This window comes from Pongo pygmaeus, chromosome 3 (assembly GCF_028885625.2).
Source record: "Pongo pygmaeus isolate AG05252 chromosome 3, NHGRI_mPonPyg2-v2.0_pri, whole genome shotgun sequence".
NCBI classification, from domain to species: domain Eukaryota; kingdom Metazoa; phylum Chordata; class Mammalia; order Primates; family Hominidae; genus Pongo; species Pongo pygmaeus.
Window position 1 is genome coordinate 1,057,244 of NC_072376.2, and position 17,376 is coordinate 1,074,619.

Here is a 17,376-nt window from a genome sequence, read left to right on the forward strand (position 1 = left end):
CTTCCCTCGGGTTTCCTGCCCTCTTCTCCATCACTGCCCCCCAGCACAGCCAGCAGCTCCTGCCCAGGGTCCCGGGGCGCTGGCCTCCCCTGTGGCCACAGATCCTGGCTGTCTGTCCCACCACTCAGGCAGGCACTGCTTAAATCCATCTCCTCACTGACGCCCTCCTCTGTGGCAGCTGTGAGCCTTGATCTCCCAACCCCGTCCTGTCAGGACTGGCAGAACTCATCAGGGGAATCATTAGAACCCTAGTCACCCTTGCCCCTCCAGACCTCCCAACCTCTCCCCTCCCCCCCAGCCCTAGCACCCCCTCACCCCAGGCTGCCTGGGTCCTACCCAGTCCCCAGCACTGAGACCGGCCTTCTGCTCCCCTCCCTCAGCCTTGCTTACCTCCTGGCTGTCCTGGGACAGGGTCTTAGGGTGCTGCCTGGTCATGACTTGCTCAGGGTCTTAGTCCCCCACCTCCCACTGCACCCATGTCCTCGGTCATGTGTTCCGTCGGGTGCTGGGCATGGCACCAACATGGAAGCGCTTCCTGTCTGCTCCTCAGTGTGCCCCTTGCAGCTTGGCTGGCAAGGGCCGAAGGGGCGGAGGAGGCTGGCGCCCAGCAGGAGATGCAGCCCAGGAGGACCCCCAGGCTTGGCTCGTCACTGAGGACGATGCAGTGGTGCTTACGGCTGCACTGTCTGTGACAGGGAAGAGAGGAAGCCGCAGTGCCTCTGAGTGGAACACGCAGTTGTGGTTCACTTCTGTGAGTGAGCTACAAGAGCTCACGCCAAACAAAGGGGCCAGTCCATGGAACAACCTCAAGTGTGACCCCCCCTTTTTTTTCTGAGACAGAGTCTCACTCTGTTGCCCAGGCTGGAGTGCAGTGGCGTGATCTTGGCTCACTGCAACCTCTGCCTCCCAGGTTCAAGTGATTCTCCCATCTTAGCCTCTCAAGTAGCTGGGATTCCAGGTGTGTGCCACCCATGCCTGGCTAATTTTTGTATTTTTAGTAGAGTCAGGGTTTTGCCATGTTGGTCAGGCTAAGTGTGACCCCATTTTTATTAAAATCAAAACAAAGGACCTCAGTCCAACAAAATAGGAATTCTGAAAGACCAGAAACAGGTCTAGAAGGTGCTGTGCTATGAATGGGGGAGACCCTGAAGGTGGAGGCTGGGCCCAGCACCAGGGGAGAGGCCTGGGGACGCCCCTCAGCCACTCCATCTCCAGGTGTCTGCCACAGTTGGGGCCACGAGGAATCGGGAGCCACGATGGTGGAGAAATAGTCAAATATTGATTTAGTACCTACTGGAGTAAAATGCTGATTACCCGTCAATGGATTAGGTAGAAGGTGCAAATCACATCATTGGGCACATTTGAATATAATGCATCATAAGGCACAGCCCAGGCTGTGAAGCCACCCTGAGAAGTTCACAGTTGGTCTAGTCGTTTTATGTCCATGCTGTGCATTTGCTTCTGAAGGACCATGGTGGGGGTCTGCACTACTTGTAAAAAGAAGAATCCAGTCTAAAGACTTACCCTATGGCTCCGCGTGATCTCTAAATATGGCAGTTTCTGAGCGCCACGGCCTCTGCCTCTGCGTTCTTTCCTCGAATGCTGAGTGTCTAACCTCGGCTTCTGGGTTTGCTGTTTCACAGAGAGCACCCCACACAGAGCAGCTTGAGGATGCCCCGCTGCTTCTCTGGTCGTGGATAAGCCAGGCAGCTGACGGATGGCACGGCACGAGCGCTGGCTGTGCCTGCTGGGCACTGCCTTCATGCACAGCAAACGGAGCCTCCCAATCCTGCCTCATCAGCCCAGTCGTCGCTTTGCTGAGTTGCTCAACGGTTTTACACTCGGCGGGAGGCACTAAACAGACGCTTTCCTGGGGGAACAAACCAGCCGGGCGCGGGCACCGCTCAGGCTCCCTTGGTCTAGTGCCCTCTAGTGTTGCCGGCCAGCACTGCTGCAGAGGCCGCGGGTCGCCCGGACGCTAATGGATGGAAATGCGGCTGAGGCCACTGTTAACCCGGAAGTATTTCGCCTATGTTTGTTAACTAGCTATGAAACTAAACATTCTCACACTGCCAGCAAAATGACCATTTTTTCATTTAATTTGCAGACAACAGCATTATTAGTGGCAAACATCTTGAAGGAAACAAAGTGTGGTCAAGTTGAGCAAACATCACATTATTTTCCTGAAGAATGCTGTGTGAACTCATGGAGTCCGTCTGCACTAATCAGTCCAGTGAACGGCTTCCTTCCTCCTGGCCGAGTTCCTTCTCCAGCATTTCCTCCAAATCCCACCCAGCATTAGTGACATCTGTCTATAAACATTAGTTTTAGTCTCAAATATTTTTTTTCCCTCAAAACTCAGAAGCTTAGTGAGAAAATAAAAATCACAATGAGCAATGTGTCCACTCCCCTGGTACTTCTGGACTTCCCATAACACACACAAAGAGCTCAAACCACATGTCTTGTTGGCAACTGCCTCCCTATGCCGTCACCGCAAGGGCCTTGCTGTGCTGGTTGATGAGATGGACGTGGTGCCTACACGGGCAGGTGATGTGGTTTGGCTGTGTCCCCACCCAGTCTCATCTTGAACTGTGGACGTGGTGCTTGGATGGGCAGGTGATGTGGTTTGGCCGTGTCCCCACCCAGTCTCATCTTATACTGTGGACGTGGAGCTTGGATGGGCAGGTGATGTGGTTTGGCTGTGTCCCCACCCAGTCACATCTTGAACTGTGGACGTGGCGCTGGGACGGGCAGGTGATGTGGTTTGGCTGTCTCCCCACCCAGTCACATCTTGAACTGTGAATGTGGTGCTGGGATGGGCAGGTGATGTGGTTTGGCTGTGTCCCCACCCAAATCTCATCTTGAACTGTGGACGTGGCACTTGGACGGGCAGGTGATGTGGTTTGGCTGTGTCCCCACCCAAATCTCATCTTGAACTGTGGACGTGGCGCTTGGATGGGCAGGTGATGTGGTTTGGCTGTGTCCCCACCCAAATCTCATCTTGAACTGTGGACGTGGTGCTCGGACAGGCAGGTGATGTGGTTTGGCTGTGTCCCCACCAAAATCTCATCTTGAACTGCGGATGTGATGCTTAGATGGCCAGGTGATGTGGTTTGGCTGTGTCCTCACCCAAATCTCATCTTGAACTGTGGCTCCCATAATTCCCACATCGTGGAAGGGACCCGATGGGAAGTAACTGAATCATGTGGGCGGGTCTTTCCCATGCTGGTCTCATGAGAGTGAATAAGTCTCACGAGATCTGATGGTTTTATAGGAGCAGTTCCCTGTGCACACTCTCTGCCTGCCGCCATGTAAGATGTGCCTTTGCTTCTTCTTTGCCTTCCATGACTGTGAGGCCTCCCCAGCCATGTGGGGCTGTGAGTCCATTTGACCTTTTTCCTTTATAAACTATCCCGTCTCCATCGGGTATGTCTTTATTAGCAGCGTGAGAACAGACTAATACAGCAGGGAACCATTTTTTTCACCAAAAAAGGCAAAATTTAGTAAAACATCCAGACAGTGGCACAAAGCTATTCCGTGGACAGAGCCAATGGCTAGCACTGCCGAGGCGGAACTCCCACCTGTCCTCACAGCAGTGCGGGGCCCGAGGGATGATTCGTGAGGCTGCACAGCGGTGGAGGACTCAGCCCAAGGTTATGTCTTGGCCCTGAGTCACAGCTGCACCGTGAGTGGTGGAGGCAGCCCCCCACTGCCTGCAGCACAGCCCACAAGACACCACCGGGCAGGACAACTCACGGCAGGCGGTGGGGGGTGGGGGGAAAGGCTTGGCTGCTGTACATCCACATGTGGGAGTGGCGGAGCCCGCAGAAAAGGTGCCGCCCACTTCTAGCCCAGGACGCGCATGAAAAGCTGAGGGCACTGCCCCTCCGTGGTCCCGCCCCCCTGCCAGTCTCTGCTGCTCTATCATGACCCCATGGCTGGCCCTGGGCTTTCACAGTCTTATTTCACACAGCTCGTGCCTTTACGCATCATCCCTCAGGCCCTGCACTGCTGTTCCTGGGCGGAACGTGGGCTTTCATGCACTGCGTGAGGACAGGCGGGAGGTCTGCCTTGGCAGTGCTGTCTGTCGCCTCCATCCACGGAGTAGGCTTGTGCCACTGTCTGGATGTTTTACTAAATTGTGCCTTTTCTGGTGACAATCACTGGAAAGGAAAGAAAGGTGTGCCGAGGTGGGCCAGTGGCAAATCGAGGCGCAAAGGCTGCCCCTGGCGAATGTCTGGACAGAACCAGGTGCTACGGGGTGGACCCTGGCCAAATGCAGCCTCATCTGTGAAAAACAACAATAAAGAACAGGAAATGCTACAAGTATGGCCTCAAGTTTATGTCTAGAAAGGTGAAGTGATGGAAGAAACCGCAATTTTAAAATCAGGGACCACTCATCAGCCCCCAGACAGAAGGGCCCGGTGCTGCCTGGAGAGAGGGTGAGGCAGTGGTGGGCGGCCCCGGGGCAATATTTCTTGGCAAAGTTTTCAAAGAAGTCCCCTAAGGAACACCACAGGCATGAGGACGGCCCTGGCCACGTTCCTTTGCAGGATCAGCTCCAGCAAGTCCACCTGCCAGAACCAAGGCGGCCGCTGCAAACTGAGCTGAGCCCTGCAAGGTAAACCGTGAGAACGGCAGCTGCAGTAAGAGAAGTGATTCCTATCGCTTGTATTTCACATGTAGCCTGCAGCTGGACGTGTGAAGCCCGCACGCACATATCACATAGCACACACAGGGAATGAAACACCAGTGCCATAATTTGATTCATGATTTTACGTTTTAAAATTTCCGGGAATGAAACCAACTTAGAATATGCACGTTACTACAAGATTTTTGCATATCTGATTTTAGCACGAGTTTTTGGAGCACAGTAAGCTCCCAGAGGGGACAGTCAGCTCCCGGTAGAGCGGACAGTCAACTCCCGGAGGGGACAGTCAGCTCCTGGAGGGGATAGTCAGCTCATAGAGGGAACAGTCAGCTCCCAGAGGGGAAAGTCAGCTCCCGGAGGGGACAGTCAACTCACAGAGGGGAGAGTCAGCTCCCAGCAGAGGGGATAGTCAGCTCCCGGCAGAGGGGACAGTCAGCTCCCGGAGGGGAAAGTCAGCTCCCGGAGGGGATAGTCAGCTCCGGAGGGGAAAGTCGGCTCCCGGAAGGGACAGTCAGCTCCCAGAGGGAACAGTCAGCTCCTGGCAGAGGGGACAGTCAGCTCCCAGCAGAGGGAACGACAGTCAGCTTCCAGCAGAGGGGATAGTCAGCTCCCAGAGGGTACAGTCAGCTCCCAGAGGAAGGGACCGTCAGCTCCCAGAGGGGTCAGCTCCCAGCAGAGGGGATAGTCAGCTCCTGGAGGGGACAGTCAGCTCCCGGCAGAGGGGACAGTCAGCTCCCAGCAGAGGGAACGACAGTCAGCTTCCAGCAGAGGGGATAGTCAGCTCCCAGAGGGTACAGTCAGCTCCCAGAGGAAGGGACCGTCAGCTCCCAGAGGGGTCAGCTCCCAGCAGAGGGGATAGTCAGCTCCTGGAGGGGACAGTCAGCTCCCGGCAGAGGGGACAGTCAGCTCCCGGCAGAGGGGACAGTCAGCTCCCAGAGGGGACAGTCAATCCGGGACAGCCATGAATGCCATGACTTCCAGAAGGACATGGGCATCCTCTGTCCAGCAGCCCAGGCATCCTGGCATCTGGAGGGCCCAGGGTAGGTGCCTGGGAGGCTGCTGTGAAGGTAGGGACGCCTCACCTGAAATAAAGTCTCTGTGTGCAGCCTGGCAGTGCCTCAGCTCCGCCTGCAGTGAAGGTGAGGATTCTGCTTCAGGTGGTGCTCGGCTGCTGTTAACTCAGTTAACTCGAGTGAGATAACAAAGTTCTTTGACACTTTTTAGGTAAATGCAAACTAAAAGATTAGAACTAACCCCATAAGCCTCTTTTCCAACCCTGTGTGGTCCCGGCTGGCGGCAGAGACGTGGACTCTGAGACTCTCTGGGAGCCACGTGCACAGCGGGTCTCCTGCAGGAGACCCCACCCTCCTGACAGAGGAGGAGGCTCCGCGCACGCAGGCCGCATCTGCAGGGTGAACTCAGGCCCGGAATTCATCTCTGGACCTGACAGAGATTCATGCGCTGAAGCCGGCATCACAGGCCAGCTGTGAGTACTGTGTGAACAGCATGCGTAGTAATCACCTAACACAGGATGTGGCGGAGCTGACCCATGCTGCGTGCGCACCCCACAGCAGACCTGTCTCCCCCAGGAGCTGCAGCCAGAACCTTCTAACAGTAAATCAACAGGCAGGTGTTCGTTTTGCCTCCAGCATCAACATTTTAAGGAAGTTTCAAGTTGTTAAGAGTAAGGTTGCAAACATATCACATATATGCTACCCCTGATAATCAGAAAAATACTTTATTCGACTACGTTACTTAATTATTTCATCAAGAGAGAAAGTACAGTCGCATTGGCTGTCTAACGTACACATGCTGGTAGGCACGAAGGCTGGAGGACTGGAAGGGGGCAGAGCGGGTGGCTGGGTGCTCATCTTTCACGCGTCACTGCCCCAAGGTGAGCAGGTCCCGCAGGAGGCATCGAGAGTCGTGGTAAAAACACATCAACTTTGTCTTTGTAATGACTTCAAAACTTCACACTGTTGAGGAAAATGAGGGTGCACATGTTACATACAAAAAATAAGGTGGGGAGAAGAGTTTATTCACTAAAATGTGTGTTTTTAAAAATTCAGATGTCATCTTAGTATTTTCAGAGTATTACCAATATGTTTAAGTCATAATTTTGGAAATTCACAATGAATATAAAAGTGAACATTACTGCGTTTCTGAACAACTAAGGCAAAGCTCAGAAACAACTCTTGAGAATGTTTAGAGCTCCATGTCTGCTCTTGGCACACACTCAGTTAAAGAGCTTCTTTACACCCGCACTTTCCCAAGAGCGTTTTCTTCCTGAGGCTGGCTGAGCACTTGCCTAAACACTGCCTCTGCAGCAGGCTGGAGATGCTGATGGGTGGCCTGGGGGGCAGCCTGGCCTGGGAGCCCCCGAAGCTTGGAGAGTCCCCTCTTCCTGCTCTCCCTGGTAACTGTGGTGTTGGCATTAGCGGTGGTCCCTTGTAGGGGATTTGCAGAGGGGGAATCCTAATAAAAGAAACACAAAATCATGAATGCTCCGAGCATCTCTGGTGACATGACAATTACAGCACTGACCGTTTTGTGGTTTTAAAGGCCTGGATTCAAAAGCATCTCTGAGTACCTCAGACTAGCACGCACACCCCTGCCCGGCGGCCAGCAGAAGATGTGGACAGATGCTGCAGGGCCCATGGGCACCCAGGAGGGTCGACAACCCAGGCCAGCGGGGACGGGAGGTGGGGGCGTGAGAGAACGCTGAAGCCTGCAGGCAGCCAGGGGTGGACTGGACCACAGGCATCAAAAGCCGCTCAAGGGCTCTGGGGGGCTGACATGGGAGGGTCTGCCTTTTAGAGACCACCGGACCTTTGAACACACGAGTTCAGTTGACAGAGACATCGGTGTGTGCTTAAATATGCAGCAGACGGAGTGGGAGGCCACCCAGAGGTCTGAGAAGAGCATGGGGAGGTGAATTGTGGTCTGTTCCGGGGCTGGGGCTGAGTCCAGCCTGCCACCTGTTTTTGTAAATAAACTTTTACGGGAACCCAGCCACACCCATTAATTTACACACTGCCTGCCCCGGCCTTCTCAATACAGAGGCGGAGCTGAGCAGCTGCCCCAAAAGCCAAACATATTTACTACCTGCCCTTTATAGAAGACGCCTGCTGACCCACGGCCTAGTCCTGTGGTAAAATAGCACACAGTCACCACGTGGTTCTTTTGAAGTTTTTAGCAACAGGGAAAATGCCTATGTTATATCTTAGCTTCAAAAAAGCAAACTCCTGGCTGGGCACGGTGGCTCACGCCTGTAATCCCAGCACCTTGGGAGGCTGAGGCAGGCAGATCACCTGAGGTCGGGAGTTCGAGACCAGCCTGACCAACATGGTGAAACCCCATCTCTACTAAAAATACAAAATTAGCCGAGTGTGGTGGTGCATGCCTGTAATCCCAGCTACTCGGGAGGCTGAGGTAGGAGAATCACTTGAACCCAGGAGGCAGAGGTTGCGGTGAGCCGAGATCGCGCTACTGCACTCCAGCCTGGGCAACAAAGAGTGAGACTCCAGCTAAAAAAAAAAAAAGCAAACTCTAAAATGGTACATACAACAAAACCTTACTCAAAGCGTGTAAAAACAGGGATGAAAAGCAACACATTAAACTTTTAGCAGTAATTCTGGTGAGTGGGATGATGAGCAGTTTTATTTTGCTGACAATTTCCTTTAAAACGCTGTGAAGAAGGTGCTTGCAGGGGTTAAAACGCTGTGAAGAAGGTGCTTGCAGGGGTTAAAATGCTGTGAAGAAGGTGCTTGCGGGGGTTAAAACGCTGTGAAGAAGGTGCTTGCGGGGGGCACTACCTGAGAGGCTTTTCCACGCTCCTCTGACTCGGCGTCAGGCCGGGATGCTCAGGGCCCCGGGAGGAGACGCTGCCTGTGGTGGAACAAGAATAAAACACGAGTCGTTCATGTTAACACATCACGGTACTTTGAGGACGACGACCAGGCCAGCCTGCTGCGCTTCTCTGTAGCTGTCACTGCCTCCCCGCCACGAGGGCAGTGGCACGCAGAGCCACACAGGCACGCGGTGTCCTCTTAGGTCGCGGGCAGCCCTGGTGCCAACACGACACTCTGAGAAGCCCCGGGTCTTCCACATGAGGGCGTAAATATCCTACATTTTAATCTTTCCACTTTTATGCACCTCTGCCGCTTAGAGAATATGTAAGCCATCTGAATCATCGGCAGCTGGATAGCAAGACCTGGAGACGAACTGGCCAGTCCCAGCTGAGTTTCAGCCTCACTGAGGGGCCCTCGGCCCGTGGGCTCTGCAAGGGGGGCCTGCCCGTCATGGGGGCAGCTGTGGGCATGCGGACTCTGCCTGGCATACACAGGTACTCAGTGAGCATCTGGAGCACGAGCTTCCTCCCCCGCCTCTCCCAAGCCTTGGCTCCTGCTACCCTGAGAACTGCCGGAAGGGCAAAAGTGCGTTCAAAAGTTCTTTCAGCGCCCCACCCATGTTTGCTTTCCCCAGGAGCCTTGTAACATGAAAGGGGAGATGTGACGACTGAGTTCTCAAGCAACACCTGCTCCTGGACCCCAGGCTGGGAAAGCCACCCGGTGAGGGAGCCCGAGCATTAGGCTTCCCCAGCGCAGTGACTGGTGACTGGCCAGTGCCCCGCCTGCTGCCGCATGTCGGGGGGTTGTGGGCTTGTGGGGCAGGAGGCCCCGAGCACAAGGCAGCCTCCGTGCCCCCGACAGGGGTATTGTCTTTGCCCCGGGGCTGTGCGGACCTTGTGAGGATGCTGCCTGCGGTAGGCATCGTAACTCCCCAGTCTGCAGGTGACCCTGAGAAGGCTCCAAAGAACAGCTAAGAGCAAGAAGGAAAGCTGTCTTACTAGGCTGTGTGAGTGCTGCCTTCACTTCTGTCTTGTATCATGGTTTGGCATCTGGAGGCTTGTGGACCCTGCAGAGACTGCCCTCCTAGGGACAGCCAGTTCCTAGAGGCAGGAGGCCACGGTGAGCACACTTCTGATATGAAAGCCAACAAATCCAGAGCCCGTGTTCAGAGCCAACCCCAAGCCTGGGTGGCCTGTCCAACTCACCCTGCCTGATTCTCCCATGAGAACCACAACCAAGGTGCTAGGTCTCCCCTCACTCCCTCCCTGGGGGTCTCTGGGGAACTATGAGTGGAAACTGCTTTCCTCATAGCCGTTGCCTCCTCATCCGTCGGCCTCACACCACCTGATTAAAACAAAACCCTGTACACTGAACACACAGAACCACAAATAATAACGATGGCAGGTATCTTTTGTTAAGTAACTTATGCTGAATACTATATGGTCAGTTGAAATTGTTGGCTGGGCGTGGTGGCTCATGCCTGTAATCCCAGCACTTTGGGAGGCCGAGGCAGACGGATCACCTGAGGTCGGGAGTTCAAGACCAGCCCGACCAACATGGAGAAACCCTGTCTCTACTAAAAATATAAAATTAGCCAGGCATGGTGGCGCATGCCTGTAATCCCAGCTACTAGGGAGGCTGAGGCAGGAGAATCACTTGAACCCGGGAGGCTAAGGGTAGGTTGCAGTGAGCTGAGATTGCACCATTGTACTCCAGCCTGGGCAACAAGAGCGAAACTCCATCAAAAAAAAAAAAAAAAGAAAAGAAATTGTTTCCTATTTACTCAATGGAAATTTTTCAAGATAACTATTATCAACAGAGATGAAGAGACTGAGGAACCAAGAGGCTGACAATTCACCCAGGGTCTGGCAAGCAGTGCTCAGAGAGCCAAGTGTGGGCCATGGGATCTCAGACCCAAAAGACCCCTGCCGCTCAGCCCCCTGCGTGTCCCACAGGGCTTGGAGAATCCTGAGGAGTCCTTCAGGTTCTGCTGAGAATCAAATCACACCAGGCGTCATCCTGAAGAGCAGTGACTCGGAGAAAGGGGCCGCCAGGGAGTGCTAGAGGAAGGCCCGAAAGCCACCCAGAGCCAGGCCAGCTCTCGAGAGCACAGCAGCCCTGAGGTGGGAGGAGCTCCTCAGGGTGCCAAGGGGGCACCGTGTTTCAGTCCCACTAAGAAGCAGGTGACCAGAGGGATAACCCATTCCCACGACACCTTCCAGCGCAGCGGTCTCGGTTCAGGGGAGTAATGCTATTTAATGTGTTTCACAAAGATGTCTATTTGAAAAATTTAACTGAAACATGCTGACATTTGAAGAGAGTAAATTTCACCATCTGGATGCCCAGCAGCCTGTTTCCCTGTGATGCCAGATCCATTTTATGTTCTGGAGGGGACCACGTACTGAAGAGTGAGCGCCCTGCGCCTCTGCTGACAGGTCAGACAGCCCCACACACTGCTCAGTGAGTCTGCAGGGCAGACAACGCACAGACGGCCCGCCTGCCACTCCAGCATGTGAGGGGTCCTGCCGTTCACCAACTCATTCAATGAGTGCTTGTTGAGAGGACTGCTGGCTACAGTGGAGTAGAAATCAGTGAGTCATCTCTACGAAGCCAAGTGCGAAACTGGACAAAATGGTAGAAACCACCATTCAGGTCTCTGGAAATCAATTCAAGGCAGACAACAAATCAGAAAACATTGACTCCTGAAATCAGAACACACTGACTCCTGAAATCCCGCTGCAGCTTTGGGAGGAGCGGGACTTGGCTTCCCAGCCTGAGGGTGAATACAGACACAAAATACCTCAACAAAATACCAGCAAACCAAATCCAGCAGCATATAAGCAGCTGCTCCACCTCCCCCTACCCCACTCTACCCAGCAAGAGCACAGCTGCACCAGGGTGGGTAGTTGGGGACCAGCAGCTTTGCTTCCAGAGGAGGTGGGCTCAAGGTGGGAGGGGAACACTTTCATCAGCCACGAGGGGTCCATCTGCAGGACCTGGAGAGGCCCACAGTCCTGGCTGGGGAGGGGTAAGGAGAGCAGGGACCAGTCAGAAAAATAATGGGGAGATGCTGAGAACAAGAGAGCCAGACAGAGGCAGCTCCTCCGGAACCCTGGCCGACAGAAGCAGCACAGGCATATGCAGGGGGATCCAGTGCGGCCACAGAAGTGATGCCACAGGTGACTGGGAACTGACTGGATGTCGGCTCCCCACGTGCACAGATCATTGGCCCTGGGGAGCCTCAGGGATGTGTGGTGTTGGAGCACAACCACAGACAGAGCAGCGGCCAACCGCTGAGCTGTAAAGACAGGCAGACACCCCAGGACATCTCAGCTCAACAAGAAAAGAACAGAAACCATGAGCGGACACATCTGCGGCTGCCGTGGACACAGATTCTCCAGCTTAGGTCCAGGTAAAATACCCAAGCAAACAAAAACCAATCAAACAACCTCAGATAAAAATACAAGAATCCAGACTTGCTCAAATACAGTACCCAGGTTGTCCAGATTGCAGCCCCAAATTATGGGATAAGCAAAGAAACAGAAGCGTGACCACACTCAGGGAAAAGGGCAGACGGCAGAGGCCCACGCTGTGCGGCCCAGATCGCATTTCCTAAGGACTCCAGAGAGGCAACTGTAAATGAGCCAAAGAATTAAAGGAAAATATGATGATAGTGACTCCACGCACAGGGCTTTCAACACAAAAACAGAAATGCTAAAAAAGAAAACCAAGAAGGGAACATTTTCTAACTCATTCTATGAGGACAGAATGAGGTCCTGACACCAAAAGCAGACAGAAACGTTACAAGGAAAGAAGTGTGCTGACCAGTATCTCTTATGAATACAGACACAAAATTCCTCAACAAAATACCAGCAAACAAAATCCAGCAGCGTATAAGAAAGATCATACACCACGACCAACCGGGATTCATCTCAGGAATGCACAGTTCCTTCAACATACAGAAATCAACACCATATTAATATATTCTATCAATGGAAGTAATTACATCTATGAACACATCATGGTAACAGAACAAAACCCAATGATCATCTCAAAAGAGAAAGAGAAAGCACTTGAAAAATTTAACACTTCTTCATGATGAAAAAGGACTAGAAGGGCACTTCTCAAACCTATAAAGGGCGCCTCCAGGAAACCCTCAGTGAACACCATCCTTCATGGTGAAAGGCTGAAAGTTTCCTCCTAAGATCAGGAACAGAACAAAGACAAGGATGTCTGTTCTTGCCACTTGTATTCAACACTGTATTGAAGGTTCTAGAGAGGGCGGTTAGGCGAGAAAAACAAATGAACGTCCTGCAGTGGGACGGGAAGTGAAAAAATAAAAATAAAAGTAAAAGATAAATAAAAGGCATCGTGGTTGGAAAGGAAAAAGTAAAACAACCTCCACTTGCAGAAGACACGATTTGCCATATACAGAAAACCCTAGAGAATCCACAAAAAAATCCCCAGAGCTCATAAATGAACTCAGTAGATTGCAGGATACAAGATCCATCTATAAAAATCAGTTGTATTTCTACGTACTAGCAATGAAAATCTGAAAATAAAAGTTAGAAAACAATTCTATTTATAGTAGCACCAAAATAACAAAATACTTAGGAATAAATTTTACCAATGAAGTGCAAGATTTCTTCACTGAAAACTGCAAAATACCATTGAAAGAAATCAAAGACCTAAATAAAGGGAGAGCTATGTCCAACATTCATGGATTAGAAGACGCAGTGTTAGTATTAGATGGCAATACTCCCTACATTGATGTACAAGGTGAATTAAAACTCTACCAAGATTTCAACCTGCTTTGTCAGCAGAAATGGGAAAGTTGATCCTAAAATTCATATGGAAATGCAAGGAACTCAAAATATGCAAAACAATCTCAAAAAAGAACAAAGTTGGAAAACTCACACTTCATAATTTCAAAAGTTACTATAAAGCTTTAGTTAGTGAAAGACAAAAAGAAAAATACTTAAAGCAGCAAGAGAAGAGCAACTCATCACCTACAGGACAATATGATTAACGGCTGACTTCTCATCAGAAATAATGGAAATGGCTGGGTACGGTGGCTCATGCCTGTAATCCCAGCACTTTGGGAGGCCGAGGTGGGCAGATCACCTGAGGTCAGGAGTTTGAGACCAGCCTGGCCAACATGGTGAAACCCCGTCTCTACTAAAAATACAAAAACTAGCCAGGTGTGGTGGCGGGCACCTGTAATCCCAGCCCCTCAGGAGGCTGAAGCAGGACAATCACTTGAACCCAGAGGTGGAGGCTGCAGTGAGATCACACCATTGCACTCCAGCTTGGGCAACAGAGTGAGACTCAGTCTCAAAAAAGAAAAAAGAAAAATTAGCTAGGTGTGGTGGTGCATGCCTATAGTCCCAGATACTCAGGAGGCTGAGGTGGGAGGATCGATTGAGCCCAGGAGGTCCAGGCTGCAGTGAGCCGTGGTCAAGCCACTGCACTCCAGCCTGGGTGGCAGAGTAAGACCCAGTCTCAAAAAAAAAAAAAAAAAAGAAAAAACCCAATATTAATAATAATGGAAGCCAGAAGACAGAGGAATGACACATATACCAAGTGCTAAAAAGTCAACCAAGAAAATGTATATTCAGTGAAATTATCCTTCAAAATGAAGACAAAGACATTCAAATATGGAAAAAAAAAAAAACAAAAAAAATGAAGAGAATTCACTTCTAGCCAATCTTCCCTGCAAGAAAAAACTGGAAATGGCTAATATGTTGTGAATGATGGAATAAAAGATTTTTTTCCTCTAAAGGGCTTTAAGAAACATAAGTTTAATTCAGGAAATAATGACAACACCATATTGTTAGATTTATAACACATAGATCTCTATATATGTACATAAATAAATATGACAAAGTAGGTGGGAGGAAGTGGAGCTATATGGAGCAATGTGGTTACGTTCCACTGGAATTCAGTCAGTGTTCACCTCAGTGAGTGTTCCCTGTGTGGGAGGAAGTGGAGCTATATGGAGGAATGTGGTTACGTTCCACTGGAATTCAGTCGGTGTTCACCTCAGTGACTGTTCACTGTGGTGAGTTCAAGATGCATGTTGTAATCTCTAGAGGAATCACTAAAATAATAAAGCACACAGATAAAGTATCAACAGGAGAACTAAAATGTGTATTAGTCTGCTTGTGCGTCTGTAATAAAATACCACAGACTGGGTGGCTTACACAACAGAAGTTTATTTCTCGCAGTTCTGGAGAGTGGCAAGTCCATCAAGATGCTGGCTGATGTGGGTCCTGGCTTGCAGACAGCAGCCTTCTCACTCTGTCTGCATACGGCCTCTTCTGTGTGTGTGCAGAGAGTTAGTGAGCAAGCTCCCTGGTGTCTCTTTTGTTTTTTGAAAATTTATGATGATACAATTTCCTACCTTAACCATTTTCAGTGTACAGTTCACTGGTATTAAATACATTCCTAATGCTGTGCAACCATCACACCACCCATCTCTATAACTGTTTTCATTTTGTGAAACTCCCATTAAACAAGAGCTTCCCACTCCTCCATCCCACAGCCCATGGCAGCCACCATCCTACTTTCCGTCTCTGCTATCTTGACTACCTCACACACGTGGACTCACGCAGCGTTTGTGTTTCTGTGACTGGCTTATGCACTTAGCATAGCGTCCTCAATGTTCATCCACGCGGTATGATTCCATTTTAAGGCTGAATCATAGTCCATTGTATGGAGACACACATTTTGCCTATCCATTCATCGGATGGATACTTAGATGGCTCCCATGTTTTAGCCACTGTGAATAATACTGCTATGATCTTGGTATACAAGCATCTCTTAGAGACCCTGCTTTCAATTCTTTTGAGTATTGAATTGAAATGCAGGATCATCTGGGAATTGTGTTTTTAAGTTTTGGAGGAAGGGCCACACTGTTTTCCACAGCGGCCACATCATTTCACATTCTCACCAACAGTGCACATGCTTCCAATTCCTCCACGTCCTTAACAACACTTGTTATTTTGGGTTTTTAAAAATGATTACAATAAACATTTATTTAAAGTAAAACATCTGCAGACCAAATAATTCTGAAGTTTGTTTCAGGTTTAACCATCTTCATAAAAATACTTTGAGGACAGCTGCATCCACAGACTTCAACTATGTGATTACTTCTTTGTCCATTCTCCTCTCTCGTTTTCTTTTTCTTTTTTCTTTTCTTTTTTTTTTTTTTGAGACAGAGTCTCACTCTGTCAACCAGTCTGGGGTGCAGTAGCATGATCACTGCTCACTACAGCCTTGACCTCCCAGGCTCAGGCAATTCTCCCACCCCAGCATCCCGAGAAGCTGGGACCACAAGTGTGCGCCACCAGCCTGGATAATTTTTTGTAGAGAGGGGGTTTTGCTTAGGCTGGTCTGGAACTCCTAGGCTCAGCTCCACCTCGGCCTCTCAGCTTCCCAAGTAGCTGGGACTACAGGTATGTGCCACCACACCCGGCTAGTTTTGGCATTTTTAGTAGAAACAGGTTTCACCACGTTGGCCAGGCTGGTCTTGAAGTCCTGACCTCAAGTGATCTGTCCGCTTTGGCTTCCCAAAGTGCTGGGATTACAGACATCCGTGCCTGGCCTGTTTTTTAAGAGACAGGATCTTACTCTGTCGTCCAGACTGGAGTGCAGTGATGCAATCATAGTTCACTGCAGCCTTGACCTCCTGAGCTCAAGCAATCCTGCCTCACTGTTCCAAGTAGCTAGGATTACAGGTGAGATTTTTAAAATATATGGTAGCCATCCTAATGGATGTGAGATAGTATCTTGCTGTTTTTTTTTTTTTCTCTTGTAGATGAGGTCTTGCTATGTTGCCCAGGCTGGACTCCATCTCCTTGGCTCGAGCAGTCCTCCCACCTCAGCCTCCTGAATAGCTGGGACTACATGCATGAGACACTATACCCAGCTCTTGCCATAGTTTTGATTTGCATTTCTCTAATGATGAATGATGAATATCTTTTCATGTGCTTATTGATCATTTGTGTACTTTGCCTATTCAAGTCATTTGCCGCCCTCCGCTTTTCTTTTTTCTGAGACAGGGTCTCACACTGTCATCCAGAGTGGAGTGCAGTGGCACAATCTTGACTTACTGCAACCTTTGCCCCCCAGGCTCAAGCAATTCACCCACTTCAGCTTCCCGAGTAGCCGGGACTACAGGTGTGTGCCACCATGCCTAACTACTTTTTAAGTTTTTTTGTAGAGATGAGGGTTTCACCATATTGCCCAGGCTGGTCTCGAACTCCTGAGCTCAAGCGATCCTCTTGCCTTGGTCTCCCAAAGTGATGGGATGACAAGTGTGCACCACTGTGCCCAGGCTTTGCCCATTTTTGAATCAGGTTGTTCGTTGTTAAGTTTTAGTTCTTTGTGTATTCTGGATTGTAATCCCTTATTAGATACGTATGATTTGCAAATATTTTCTCTGATTCTGCAAGTTGCCTTTTTACTCTTATCGATAGTATCTTTTGATTTGGAAAAACTTAAAATTTTCATGAGGTCAATTTGTTTAATTTTTTTGTTGTTGCCTGTGCTTTGGTATCATATCCAGGAAATCACTGTCAAATCCAACATTGCGAACCTTTTGCTCTACGTTTTCTTCAAAGAGTTTTATATTTTATAGTTTTAGGTCCTTGATCCATTTTGAATTAACTTTTGTACATAGTGTTAGGAAGGAGTCCAACTTCATTATTCTGCAGGTGGATATCCAGTTTTCCCAACACCATTTCTCGAAAAAACTGTCCTTTCCCCCACTGAATAGTGTCTTTCTCCATTGAATAGTGTGTTTTGTTTTGAGGACATGAATCTTATTGGATTAGGGCTAATTTAACTTTACCTCCTAAAGGTTCTAACTCA

General features: G+C 50.1%; 1 protein-coding gene across 2 annotated transcripts in view; it reads right to left on the reverse strand.

Annotated features, from left to right (window-relative positions):
* Window positions 1–6,370: 6,370 nt before the first annotated feature.
* Window positions 6,371–17,376, reverse strand: part of LOC129035308 (probable E3 SUMO-protein ligase RNF212) — a 57,144-nt gene continuing 46,138 nt past the window's right edge. For both annotated transcript variants that reach the window (XM_054485577.1, XM_054485578.2), the window contains 3 exons: window positions 8,467–8,539; window positions 6,960–7,126; window positions 6,371–6,627 (listed from right to left, as the gene is read on the reverse strand). In XM_054485577.1, coding sequence (XP_054341552.1) covers window positions 6,623–6,627; window positions 6,960–7,126; window positions 8,467–8,539 — 245 coding nt within the window. In that variant the 3' untranslated portion in view covers window positions 6,371–6,622. The remainder of the gene's footprint in view (window positions 6,628–6,959; window positions 7,127–8,466; window positions 8,540–17,376) is intronic.